This window comes from Macaca thibetana, chromosome 4, assembly GCF_024542745.1.
Source record: "Macaca thibetana thibetana isolate TM-01 chromosome 4, ASM2454274v1, whole genome shotgun sequence".
In the NCBI taxonomy this organism is placed as follows: domain Eukaryota; kingdom Metazoa; phylum Chordata; class Mammalia; order Primates; family Cercopithecidae; genus Macaca; species Macaca thibetana.
Genome location: NC_065581.1, coordinates 147738562 through 147751515, shown reverse-complemented (window position 1 = coordinate 147751515; position 12954 = coordinate 147738562). Strand labels below are relative to the sequence as shown.

At 36.2% G+C, this 12954-nt stretch overlaps 1 protein-coding gene across 2 annotated transcripts in view; it reads right to left on the bottom strand.

Annotated features, from left to right (window-relative positions):
• The window catches only part of GOPC (golgi associated PDZ and coiled-coil motif containing), a 41659-nt gene that overhangs the window by 12697 nt on the left and 16008 nt on the right, over positions 1-12954 (bottom strand). Inside the window, exons 2-5 of one of the 2 annotated variants that reach the window (XM_050786546.1) lie at positions 7136-7300; positions 5701-5724; positions 2656-2831; positions 951-1116 (exon numbers count right to left, since the gene is read on the bottom strand). In XM_050786546.1, coding sequence (XP_050642503.1) covers positions 951-1116; positions 2656-2831; positions 5701-5724; positions 7136-7300 — 531 coding nt within the window. The remainder of the gene's footprint in view (positions 1-950; positions 1117-2655; positions 2832-5700; positions 5725-7135; positions 7301-12954) is intronic. The other variant, XM_050786547.1, reaches the window with a different exon arrangement.

The following is a 12954-nucleotide window of genomic DNA, read 5'->3' as shown; positions in this document are numbered from 1 at the left end:
AAATTCCTCTATTTAGTATAAAATAATTTCTATAATCCAGCCACTACCTAAAACCCAACCTCATATTTAGCTAATTTCACAAGCATGCTTTTATCACTCAGACACATCTGATACAAACTACTTTGTCTTCCTCCTAACCGTGTTACTCCATTTGCCAAATCTACTGGACCTAGAGGTTAATGGGGACCACCAGTGTCCTAGAGAAAACAATGGCATAAGTGCTTATTGTTATCCCCACTTCTCTTCCACCAACTCTATGTGCATATCGATTCTTCTTATAAAAATCTTTGCAGAAGCAACAAACTATTTTACTATTTAACGCCATACATTATTTGGTACTAAGCTATGTGAACCCTTGGGAGACACGCTTTCATATATTAAGGTCTATATTATCAAGCAGCTGTTATAATAAAATTCAACAAAGATTTATCCAGATAGAAGCTTTTATACAATGGTGGTTATAGAAGCAGACAACTGGCTACAGATCTCAAATTCCATCTTAATCCAAGACCAAACAGGTGTAAATGTTAGTTCAGCATCTACATTTGGATTCAGTTACGAAAAGTTCCCTTAAAAAACTACCCCAAAATATTTGCTGAATTATCAAAATGACCACACACTCTAAGCTAAGATTAAAACAAATTTAAGCATGCCCAATCATGATCCAGGAAAAACTGGAAATATGATCCAACATACTAGCAATATGCATTTGCTAACAATGGTTCACTGTCTGCAAAAATATCACTCTCAGAGCATTAGTAAGTCTGTGAAGAACTACTAAAATTTCTATGGGTGTTGAAACATTATCTACTTTGAATAAGTTGAATCCCATTTTTACTTTTTAAATAAAGGTTTCAAACAGTACTAGAATAAAGGAAAGAATGGAAAGCAATTGTGATTAAAGAAAGAAAGAAGAGGCTGAGTGGGAAGCAGCAGCAAAGCAAACATACATGCCCTGGTGGTGCTTGCATTGGTCGTTTCAAGTCATTACGTCCTCTGCAGGCTCTGATCACAGTTTTGTGACGATGCAAATGTATTTCAGCTTCTAACTGGTTCCAAAGCTTATCATGAGCAGGTCCCTTCATATCTCGTCCTAGCAATTGTATTTGTTGGACCCTTCATATTGGGAAAAGAGTACATTGAGTTGATTTTTTCATTATGTTCACTATAGTGAGAATTCAGAAAAATTACTGAACATAAGTAGCTTTTGCATGAATCTCAAATTAGTGATAAAACTAATACTCAGGAACTTCTTGATGTCTCTCAGGTATAAAAAAATATGAACACTCTGAAAAGAACAGGTATCTTGAAGGGAAAAACCAGTAAAAAAAATTTTTTTAAAGGAATTAATGTGAACTCTTTTAGTCATATACTTAATTCAAATAAATCTAAAAAACAATTGATGAGATTAATGTCAATCTGTTTTACGTCTTGCAGGCAAAGTCACTGAACTCAGATACCATTAAATGTTAGCTTTTAGATGAGATTAATTGTACAAAAATATTTCTTCTAATTAGAGTTTCTTTTCACAAAATGATTATTTTAAATGTGGTTAAAAGTTACTAGAACCAGCCAGGGCAACATGGCAAAACCTTAAAAACAATTAACCAGGCCTGGTGGCATGCCTGTGGTCCCAGCTACTTGGGAAGCTGAGGTGGGAAGATCACTTGAGCCTGAAAGGTAGACGATGCAGTGAGCCAGCGTTGCACCACTGCACTCCAACCTGAGTGACAGAGTGAGACCCCATCTCACAAAATTAAAAAAAAAAAAAGTTACTAGAAAATGTGTACTTCAAGATGATATAGATTATTTTTTCTTTCATGTTTTTAATGTGACATTAAAAGAATATGCACAAAATGATTCAGTACTAATAAGTCACCAGAGTTAATAATTTACTTAATAAATACAAGTAGAATTCTGTGTATGATTATGATAAAATCACTGTCATTAACTAAATACCAACATGTCTTTTTGAAGGGCAAGAAAGGCTGGGTTTCAGTGATCATAAAAAGAATTCCTTATGGAAGTTCTGCTATGCACGTGAATATCGGTTGTACTGGTCTCAAGGCACAAAATAGTTGGAAAGTGCTGCTCTATAGAGCTGTTAGCATTTCACAGTAAGATACTATCAGTGTTTATGTGTGTAAACTAAACATATTTAGTATGGATAAATAGATCTGCAATACATAATGCTGTCAGTATTAATTTAACAACAGTAAGTTAAAACCAACTGTAAAACGATTCTGAGGGAAAAGATTAATGCTGCATTTACTGTAAGAAAAAAGAGTCAGCCAGGTGCAGTGGCTCACGCCTGTGATCCCAGCACTTTGGGAGGCCAACACAGACGGATCATGAGGTCAGGAGTTTGAGACTAGCCTGGCCAACATGGTGAAACCCCATCTCTACTAAAAATACAAAAATTAGGTGGCTGTGGTGGCAGGCACCTGTAATCCCAGCTGCTCGGGAGGCTGAGGCAGGAGAATCACTTGAACCTAGGAGGCAGAGGTTGCAGTGAGCCGAGATCATGCCACTGCACTCCAGTCTGGGCAACAGAGCAAGACTCCATCTCAAAAAAATAAAAAAAGAAAAAGAGTCAACCTCATTAAATATCCAATTTGTCACTTAAGAGTACAATAATACCCATTTTTTACACACCTTCCTGCCAGTTCCTTATCCAAGTACTTGGCAGCTAGTCTCGCCCCATATACTTCAGCCTGGAGAACAGCTATATGTCTACGAAGGGCTTCATTCTCTTTTCTCAACAATTTCACTTCAGCTTCAAGTTGCGCTTCTTTCATTTTTTCTTTTTTGTTTGCCTCAAGCTCTCTTTCCTATGTAATTTTTAAAAGTATATAATTTAATGAAAATAAAAACTCTTTAGCACTAGACCATGTTCTTGAAAATGCACAAAAGCCTACAGTTCAACAATGTATCATCTCTATAAAATGGAACACAAAGATCTGGATCTAGTTCTTTTGAACTAGTACCATAACATCTTGGAACTACTTCTAGATAAAATAATTGCATGCCATGGGTTACCCTGATATGGAGGATAGTAAGAAAAGTAGTCTACTCTAAGCTCATGTTATCACATATTAGTAAAAGTGACTTCAATGGGTAGTTAAATCTGCTATCTACTTCTAAAACTGACTTAGAAAACTAGACTAATATAAAAATAATCATTCTGATGGTTGTTCCCAAACATTTAATTAACTTTAATGCAACAAGTCTATAAAGTCGACTTGTCAGAAATTGCATGCAAAGTTATGCATGTCTGTCTTAAAGTCAGAATCATTCAGTTACACAGATACATTTTATAGCTAATTTATCTTAGAGGACCACAAGAAACTTATAAGGAATAAACTAGAGGATATACTAGTTTTCTAATAAACATTTTATAGTCATGAAAAACTGCTAGTAACAACTGCATTAAAACATTTACACATTACAAAGTTTCTATAGATTAATCACATCTATGGAGTGGATTACCACTGAACTTTGTTATCCGGTTCATCTATTTGTCTGTATGTTAAGAGTGAATGCAGAACGTTTTTCTGAGGAAAACACTGGCCTCACTTGCCTCCTACGTTCCTCTTGGTAGATAGTCCATATATGTGAACATAAAGGTGTTAGCCAGAGACTTTAACCGCAAGATCTTCACCATCAAATTTTTATCAGAAGTTCATATATGAGAAATAATGTTCAATTTACCTTAAAAGCATAAAGTATAATCTTTCCTACAGATCAAGGGTTGCAAATGTAAATGCCTTCAGGATCCAAGTGCAGAAACAGGCAGGTACAAGACAAAATAGAGTACAAAACAGAAGGTACAAAAAATTCTGCCCATAGGCAGGCAAATTCAAACTCAAACACACACACAAAACTATATGGCCAAATAAAACCCTTTTGAGAGTTAAATAAGGGCCCCAACAGACATTTTAAGTGTTATTTGTAGGTCAAAAAAATCACCTAAACACTGAAAACTTGCATTTATCCTGAGCAGAACTGCTTTTACAGAATCCACAAATCCTATGAAAACATGGTTACATTTGTTCATGATATGTGGAAGACATTATTCCCTATACCACCATGTCCCTTTTGTGAGGATGTAAATAAAAACCTACCTTAGCACCAGAGAAATTGTTTCTCTTGAGGAAATGATGAATAGTATTGTTTCTATTGTATGCACTGATTATTTTACATAATTATTTCCCTTTTTATTCTGGATATTGAGAAGCTAAGAAACAAATTTAAGCATATTTTCAGCAATTCATGGAATATATTTTGGTACTAATTTAACTTGTCTCCTTTGGTCTACTGTTTTGGACAACATCAAAATAGATATATTTGAATACTAGTCAATAAATACCATAATCCTAAAGAAAAAATTTACATACATACACACAAACACACACACACATACAAGCTAAAACTAACGACAACTACCAAATGCTAGATATATTTGTCACTTCTTTGATTAAAAATATTTGTTATATATATGACAAACATATGAAAGATTAGGAGACTCTTTCAATTTCTGGGAAAAAAAGATTAGAACATAATTTCTAGATACTAGTTTTAAAGGATTTGAAAAACTCAATCTAGAATCCTCCTTTTAACATAATTTTGGAATTATTAAAATCTTTATTTCAGAACCTATGTCCTAAAAGGGCAAGTATCTGTTTCAAAAGAAACCAGTTTGGAGATATGAACAAAAATCTTTCTTATGACATTTTAAAGTTGATGCAACTTTTAAAAAAGCATTCCTAGAAGATCAAGACTTCTTTGGTTTATGGGCTAAATAAACTTTATGTTGACGATTACCTACTTTCAATTACTTTAATGAGTTATTTATACTACATTAATGAAACGTAGGAGACGTACTAAGCTACCACCGACTGGGGTTTTAATGATTTAAATCCCTCATGAATCTGATAAACTCTCAGGCCTCAAATTAACAGAGGTAAGCAAGAATAAGACTAAGAAAACTGAAGTTAACCATTTCTAGATTTCCAGAAAAAAAATTTTTTTGATTCTTAGTTAACCTGTTTGTTACTAGGTAACACCCAAGATGTTCATTTTACATTTAGATACCAAAGATTGGATCTTCAAAAGGGGTAAAGCCATAAGACAAATTGGAACTTGATTAGGTTGGGATAATGTGAAAAATATTAAAAATGTATTGTTATTTTCAAAAATAACTTCTGCTAAAGCATTTCAAAATTCGATTGTTTCAAAGGCCACACGATTATTCTCAAGACTCTTGAAAAGCCATAACACATGCAGCAGATGAAGAAGAAACCAACATGCACATTCTTTTCTGGAAATAATTTCAAATAGAAACTTAAGGGGGTTAAAAACTAGGCCTGCTTGATATATCTTCAATACCCGAAGTGGGAAAACCTATGGCTCTTTGAAGTAGAGGTGTGAGCAAGTTACAAGGCTCAAAAATTGTCAAAAATTGTCAGGCTCTGCAAATAATGGCTATAAATCATTAATAAAAGAAAAATGTTTAACAACATGCAGTGAGAAAAGAGCAATGGGCCATCCACTGAACTTTTCAGGTACTGGAACATTTAAAAAATTGCCATCATTAATGCTATTTTCAAATACAATGAGTGACAACATATAATATGCAAATAAAACACTAAGAACACTTCAGCGTGACATATTAAAGCAAAACAGAAACAATATACTTACCAGCTCCTCCACAGAGGGGCCAGACTTCAGATATAAGAAAAAAGTTTTATAATTAGAAGAAGATCAAACAAATGATTTTATTAAGTGGTATAATCATTATAAGGAAAAACCCCACATGTTGAATATCATTTGGGTAAAGTTCATTAGAACAAATATATTTGCAATCTATAAACAACAGTAACTGTAATAGCATTAGATTAAAATTTTTTGTTTTATCAAAATTAGTCAGCATAACTAGTACAGTGTTCTTTTCACCATACTCTTTCAAATTCTAATGTTAAAACTTCACGTAAATTCTTTTCTAGAGAAAATTTAGATTGTTTTTGAATGTTAAAGTCAAATAGCTCGAAAAAGCAGTTATGAGCTTTTATTTCAGTTAAATAAAACCCTTTTAACACAGATTCACAGACTTTGAAAACTTAAGAGTTTAACTTAAAATTATTTTCATGAATTTTAACACATCAGTATTAGGAACTACTTAACCAAATGAAATTAACTGAAAACAAGTAAAGCTTATAAATGTATTACTCTCAGCATATCATCAATATCATCTCATGTCCTGCCTCTGCCAAGCAATAGCTGTCTTATTTATTGCTGTGTTCCATATACGAACAAAATATCTGATATCTCTTACACACTTAAAACATATGTGGTACACAGTGGCAGGAAAAATGCTTACAATATATTAAGAGCAAAAGAAAAGAATGTGCTACTGGCTGGTACCCAATTCCATTTTTTATTTCTTCCTTATTAACAGACTCCAGTTTTACTGTAAGTGGCCATATGACCAATAGAAGACTGACATGCAGCTGGGGATGGTCAATGAAATGCTGGCAAAAATTACTGAGAAAGATTTCATAATAAGTTATTTAAAGAAGGCTAACACAACAGAGAAGCATCTTTTTGCCCTTTCCTTAGATTAACCCTTCTTCCTGCCTGAAATGCAGACATGAAGAAATCCTGAGGATGGAAACCATGAGCTAAAAATGGCAGAGCACAGTGATGGAAGGAATCTGGATCTCTAATATTTGTGGAGCTGCCATATCAACTCTACATTTCAGAGAAAAATAAGCACTGTTCAAGAATAATCCCAATGTTACTTGGGATTTATGTTATATGCAGCTGAATTTAATCCAACTGATACAGTAGGGCAAAAAAAAAAATCTTCTATGTTATAATCACAAATATCTTTTAAACATATTTATACATGTATTTTAAATAGGAAAAATTCTATCAGTTGATTGTTGATATCACGGATTATTTATAGGTGATGAGATTGTAGATTATCATAATGATCATAAACTTTATATTTCTTATATTTTCTAAATTTCCCACAGTGAGCACATACATTTGATAATTTAAAAGTCTCATTCAAAACTGTCCTCTCCACCCTGTAAAATACATGCAAGGGCATGTCACTCTCTAAACTACTTACCAATTTTGCCTTAATGGTACCAGAGTCAACACTTTGACCAGTTTTAGCATGAAGCTGAAGCTGAATAGAGTGCAGCTGTAAAAGCTGATCATGTACTTCTTTCTCCAAAACAACTTTCTCTGCTTGGGTTTCTGTCAGTTCAGATTTCAGATCCACCAACTGTGCCTTATAAAGAAAACAGTAAAAGAAATTAAGGATGCTTAATTTTCTTTCTTTTGACTAATAATTGTTATTCAAGAATGACAACAGAGAGACTACCTTTGAAATAAATACATGAACATTAGAATACTATTATCTAAGATACAAGACATCCATCTAAACTGACAGAAACTCAATAGTATAAGTCAAGATATTTCAGTAGCAAGAGAAATCTATAAGCTGTATTTTCTAATAACACAGAATGCTACTTCCATTTTACTTTGCTTACTTTACTTTACTTTTACTGTTTCACCTTTATCTTCAAAGCTTATGAAAACACACAACTATGAGGTGGTTCGCCATGTGGTAGAGACAACGTGTGCTGTGGTGGATCACTAACATTCACAGTATTACAGAAGATGCCAGTAAGTGAGTTGTGTTCTGTCTTCAATCCAACGAGTACTAGCCCAAATCATCCCAATCATTATCTAGCAAAGTTATTTTAGGTGCTAAGGTATCAACTTCTGAGACTACAGTAAGCCTGAAGATCAGAGTTAACTGTTAAGTCTTCAGCTTTATCATAGCAGAGCAACTCATTAGGACCATCTACCAATTTAGTTTGAAGTTTTCATTTTTGCACAATTGATATATTGTTTTACAGTTGTGCACAGGATGTGTCCCTTGTGTTTTTGGTTTTCCCAGCTAGCTAGCAGATTAAAGATCAAGACATGCCTTTGTTTCCTACTCAACTCAACATAATTTTGCTAAGCATCTAAGGGCCCAGAACTATGCCAGCACAATGAGAAAAAAAATTGTAGATAATATTTTTAAAAATCAGAGATCATAATTTATGCCCTTGACAAGCTTTCATATCCACTGGGTTGATAAATACACATATGTAGACCAACTAAAAAATGTGGCAAGTTATATATAGAGAGAGAACTGACCCAGTCCCATGGAATTCAAACTGAAGGAAGGATGAAGGATCCAATTCATGGATGAAGGATGGTCAATGCAGAGAATTTTATTGAGTGAATGGAAGTGGCTCTCAGCGTGAATTCACATTACCTCATTCTTCTTGGGCACCAGACAAGAATTTGGGACTCACCAAGTGCAGGTACCCAAAAAGGCTATCACACTGGCCCTCTGCCCTTACTGGCGGAGGGCAGTCGCCCCACAAAAGGCAAAAGGCCCAGTGAGCTGATAATACAGTTCTGTCCAGCAGAGCTAAGAGAACCTTGTAACACGCCCTCTGGGGCCTTGGGTCGCAGGCACCCCGACCTGGATGCTGCCACACGGCCTGCATGGAGTTTGTTCCTGCCGGTGCTAAAGCAGCTGGCCAGTTCCTACATCTGCTTGCCTACACACTCCCTCCCATGAGGGGTGGAGTGAAGCGGACCCAAGTGAACCAAGTTTGCTCCTGCCAGTGCCAAAGCTACCAGCCAGTTCTCACACTCGTTCGTTTGTGTGCTCCCTCCTGCCAGGGGTTGAGCGGGGTGGGCTGAGTAAACAGGGCACCCCTGTCGTGAGTACTGTGAAGGGGTCAAGAAAATATCCTGCATCAATATGAACTCCTTTATTGGGTATGAGTTACAAATACCTTCTCCCATCCTGTGGCTTCTTTTCACTTTATAAATATGTATTTCAATGAACAGAGTGCTCAATTTTAATGCAGCTCATTATGTTAATAGTTTTCTCCCCAACAGTAAATGCTTTTTTGGCACGAGTTCTACCTTATCTGGTATCAAGTTTGCAACTCCTAGTTTCATTTTATTTGCATTTACTCAGTATAATTTTGTCTGATCTCTTATTTTTAACCTTTCATCCTATTTGCCATGTTATGTTTGTATATAACATAACACACATGTAAAGTCTTCATTGCTCTCTTTGGTGGTTTTAGAAATGTACTTTTTAATTAAATCTTCTGGAAGCTCTGTATCTTTGTTCTAATGATTACTGTGACATTATATCCTAATTTCCTCTTTTGACTGTAATTTAAGGTATTATCTTTAAGGTATTATCCCTTCTACGAGCAGTCATGAAATTAGCTAATTAACATCTCACTTCCCTCACTCTTCTCAAACATTTAACAAAATGTTACCCTTCGATTCCCAGCTAATAACTATGAGCGATCATCAAGCTTATTTCACATTTTCAGAATACTCTTCTCCCATTTTGAGAATTGAAAACAAAATCTATATTGCAGTGCATATAGCATCCAATATTATTCCATCAGGTTTAACTCCAATAGTCTTTGTTCTGCTATCAAATATATTCTATGCTCAGTACCAGACCTTTAACCAAAGCTACTCCAATGATTTCAGCTCACTCCCAGGAATAGATTTATCAGAAAGGTTTCTTTGGATTAGTGGGAAAACAACCACAACCTCAAAGTGTTTTTCCTATTCTCTCATTCCACAACAATCATCACAGAAACTTCTGTGACTGAGTGTGGGGGATTTCACCCCACCAACAAACAAGCAATCAATTTTGCAGCAGACATCAGTTGGGTGTCCTCCAATTCAATTTTGACACTATCTACCTGGAGATACTGTCAGATCCCACAGATTGAGGGCTCTGTCCCACAAGACTGCCCCATTCTTTTCAGACACTAGTTGCAAGTTTATGCTTCCAGAAGTCCTGACTGAATGGCTTCAAGTTGGGGTTCCCACATTTCCCTTTTTCGGTTCAATTAGTTTGCTGCAGCAGCTCACAGAACTCATGGAAGCACATTTACCATTTCATTATGAAGGATATTACAAAGGATACTGATAAAGAGATGCACAGAACAAGGACTGGGGTAAGGGACATGAAGCCTCCATGCCTTCCCTGGGGGCACCACCCTCCACGAACCTCCATGTGTTCATCTATCCAGAAGCTCTCCTAACCCTGTCCTTTCAGGTTTTTATGGAGGCTTCATTACACAGGTGATTTGGTTTGGATATCTGTCCCCTCCAAATCTCATGTTGAAATGTGATCCCCAGTGTTAGAGATGGGGCCTGGTGAGAAGTGACTGGATGGATCATGGGGTAAATTCCTCATGAATGGTTTAGCACCATCCCCTTGGTAGTAACAGAATTCTCACTCAGTTCATGCAAGATCTGGTTGTTGGAAAGTCTGCAACCTCCCCCACCTCACTCCTGCTTCTTTTCTTGCATGTGATCCATCTGCTCCCCCTTCGCCTTCCACTATGACTGTAGGCTCACTGAGGACCTCACCAGAAGATGCTGGCATCATGCTGCCTATACAGCCTGCAGAACTGAGCCAATTAAAATTTTTATAAATTATCCCCGTTTGATATTTCTTTATAGTGACACAAAAACAAATTAACACAAGAGGCATAACTGGTTAAAACACTGGCTACTGGTGATCAACTTAACTCTAAGCCTTCTTCACTCCCTGGAGGTTGGGCACCAAAATCAAAGTAATTTTTTTATTCAGAGTTTCCTATTAATCCACTTGCCTAAACTTTAATCCTCTATCTGTATTCTTTTCTAAGAATACACAACAACTGCACAATTTTCATTTTAAATATAAGCAGGTTTTTTTTTAACTGTCTTATGGATAAATACCCCTATTATTTTACCTTAAGCACCCCTCAAAAGCCTCATGTTTTGAAGGAGGAGCAAACTAAGCCAAGAAATTTGTGAACATCAAGTTGCACAGCAGGCAAATTGGATCCAGCTCACTCATTACTTTTAGCATGCCATAGAGCTCTTTTGATAAAGTTTTAGAAGGTCCAAGTTAACAACCTAAAACGTCTTTATTTTACACATGAAGAAACTGAGACCTAAGAGATTATGTGAGATGCCCCAAATTACAAATTGCATGGTATTAAAACTCAGACCTCCTCCTGACATCCATTGTAATTCTCGCAATAATAAAAAAAAAATGGGGAAGATATAGTCCATGAGCTCCAAATCAGAGCACATTCCCCAAATATCAGAACTACACAAAGCTTTAACTAAACAGGGGATTCTGAACCCCATACACACACCCCATACTCCTACACATGCACACAGATAGGCACTGGTACTCGTGAGCATACACAGGCATGAATACACAGACATACCTGCAGGCATGCAAACAGGAACAGATGCAGGTACAGATATGCAAGCAAACAAAGCACACATTCCCCAAGTTGTTTAGGAATTACAAAGAAAATAATTGACTTCACATGGCAATTTAACTATAATGAACTATAGCACAAAAAGCTGCTGATAAAGATGTAAATATTATGTCACATCTACCTATAACTGCTTCTACACCTTTTGTTTTAAAGTATGTGTACAAAAAGTAATCACTTCACCTTTTAAATATCTGTATTCTCTTTATGTTTTAAAATGTAATTTAGGATGAAAGTACAGATTGGAATTTAAATCTCTAGCAATTATACTATTTAGTGCCAGTATCCCAAATTTATCATAGACATCTATCTACTTTTCTCATATAGTCAAAAAAACAAAAATGTAAAAAATAAAAATCACATAGAGATGGCAGGATCACACTATAAAAAATACTAATGTATTAGTTATTGAGTACTATATTAAATTTAGTATAGTAAACTGAGCTTCCAATTAATAAGAGAATCTTTACAGATTATATAAATTCCCTTTTCTCATTAAAGGAAGCAAATAATTCCATTTTATCTGGCAAAACTGTCTTTTTTCCTGAAACTAAACTTTTAAAAGAATGCATCACAGAGACTTTTTTTTTGAGATGGAGTCTCACTCTGTCACCCAGGCTGAAGTGCAGTGGTGTGATCTCGGCTCACTGCAAGCTCTGTCTCCCAGGTTCACGCCATTCTCCTGCCTCAGCCTCTGGACTTAGCTGGGACTACAGGCGCCCGCCACCATGCCCAGCTAATTTTTTGTATTTTTAGTAGAGGCTGGGTTTCACTGTGTTAGCCAGGATGGTCTCGATCTCCTGACCTCGTGATCTGCACGCCTCAGTCTCCCAAAGTGCTAGGAACAGAGATTCTTGTATAAAAGATCCTAAGCTACCTGACAAACAGAGGCAGAACCATTCTTCATAAGACTTTTCTCTTGTGACAAAACTCAAGAAGAAAATGTAACTAATGAAAGCCATTTTGATCCATTCCTTTTCTTGTATACCTTCAAAATATCATTTAATTTAACTCATTCATTTTATTATAAAAAAATCTCCCTCTATTTTTTCTCTCCTCTATGTGCTTGAGGTGGTCAAAATCACAAAAATCTAATGAGTCTTATTCTAAAACACAAGACTATGACCAAACAGGAAATATACTCAAAGGTCAAATTGAAAATCTCTGCCATCCTTCAAGACAGGAAATAATACTCCTCCTTACTTAAAGTCAGCTCTTGGGCCGGGCGCGGTGGCTCAAGCCTGTAATCCCAGCACTTTGGGAGGCCGAGGCGGGCGGATCACAAGGTCAGGAGATCGAGACCACAGTGAAACCCCGTCTCTACTAAAAATACAAAAAAAAATTAGCCGGGCGCGGTGGCGGGCGCCTGTAGTCCTAGCTACTCAGGAGGCTGAGGCAGGAGAATGGCGTGAGCCCAGGAGGCGGAGCTTGCAGTGAGCCGAGATCACGCCACTGCACTCCAGCCTGGGCAACAGCGTGAGACTCCGTCTCAAAAAAAAAAAAAAAAAAAAAAAAAAAAAAAAAAAAGTCAGCTCTTGAAGCAGTCATCTGGTCT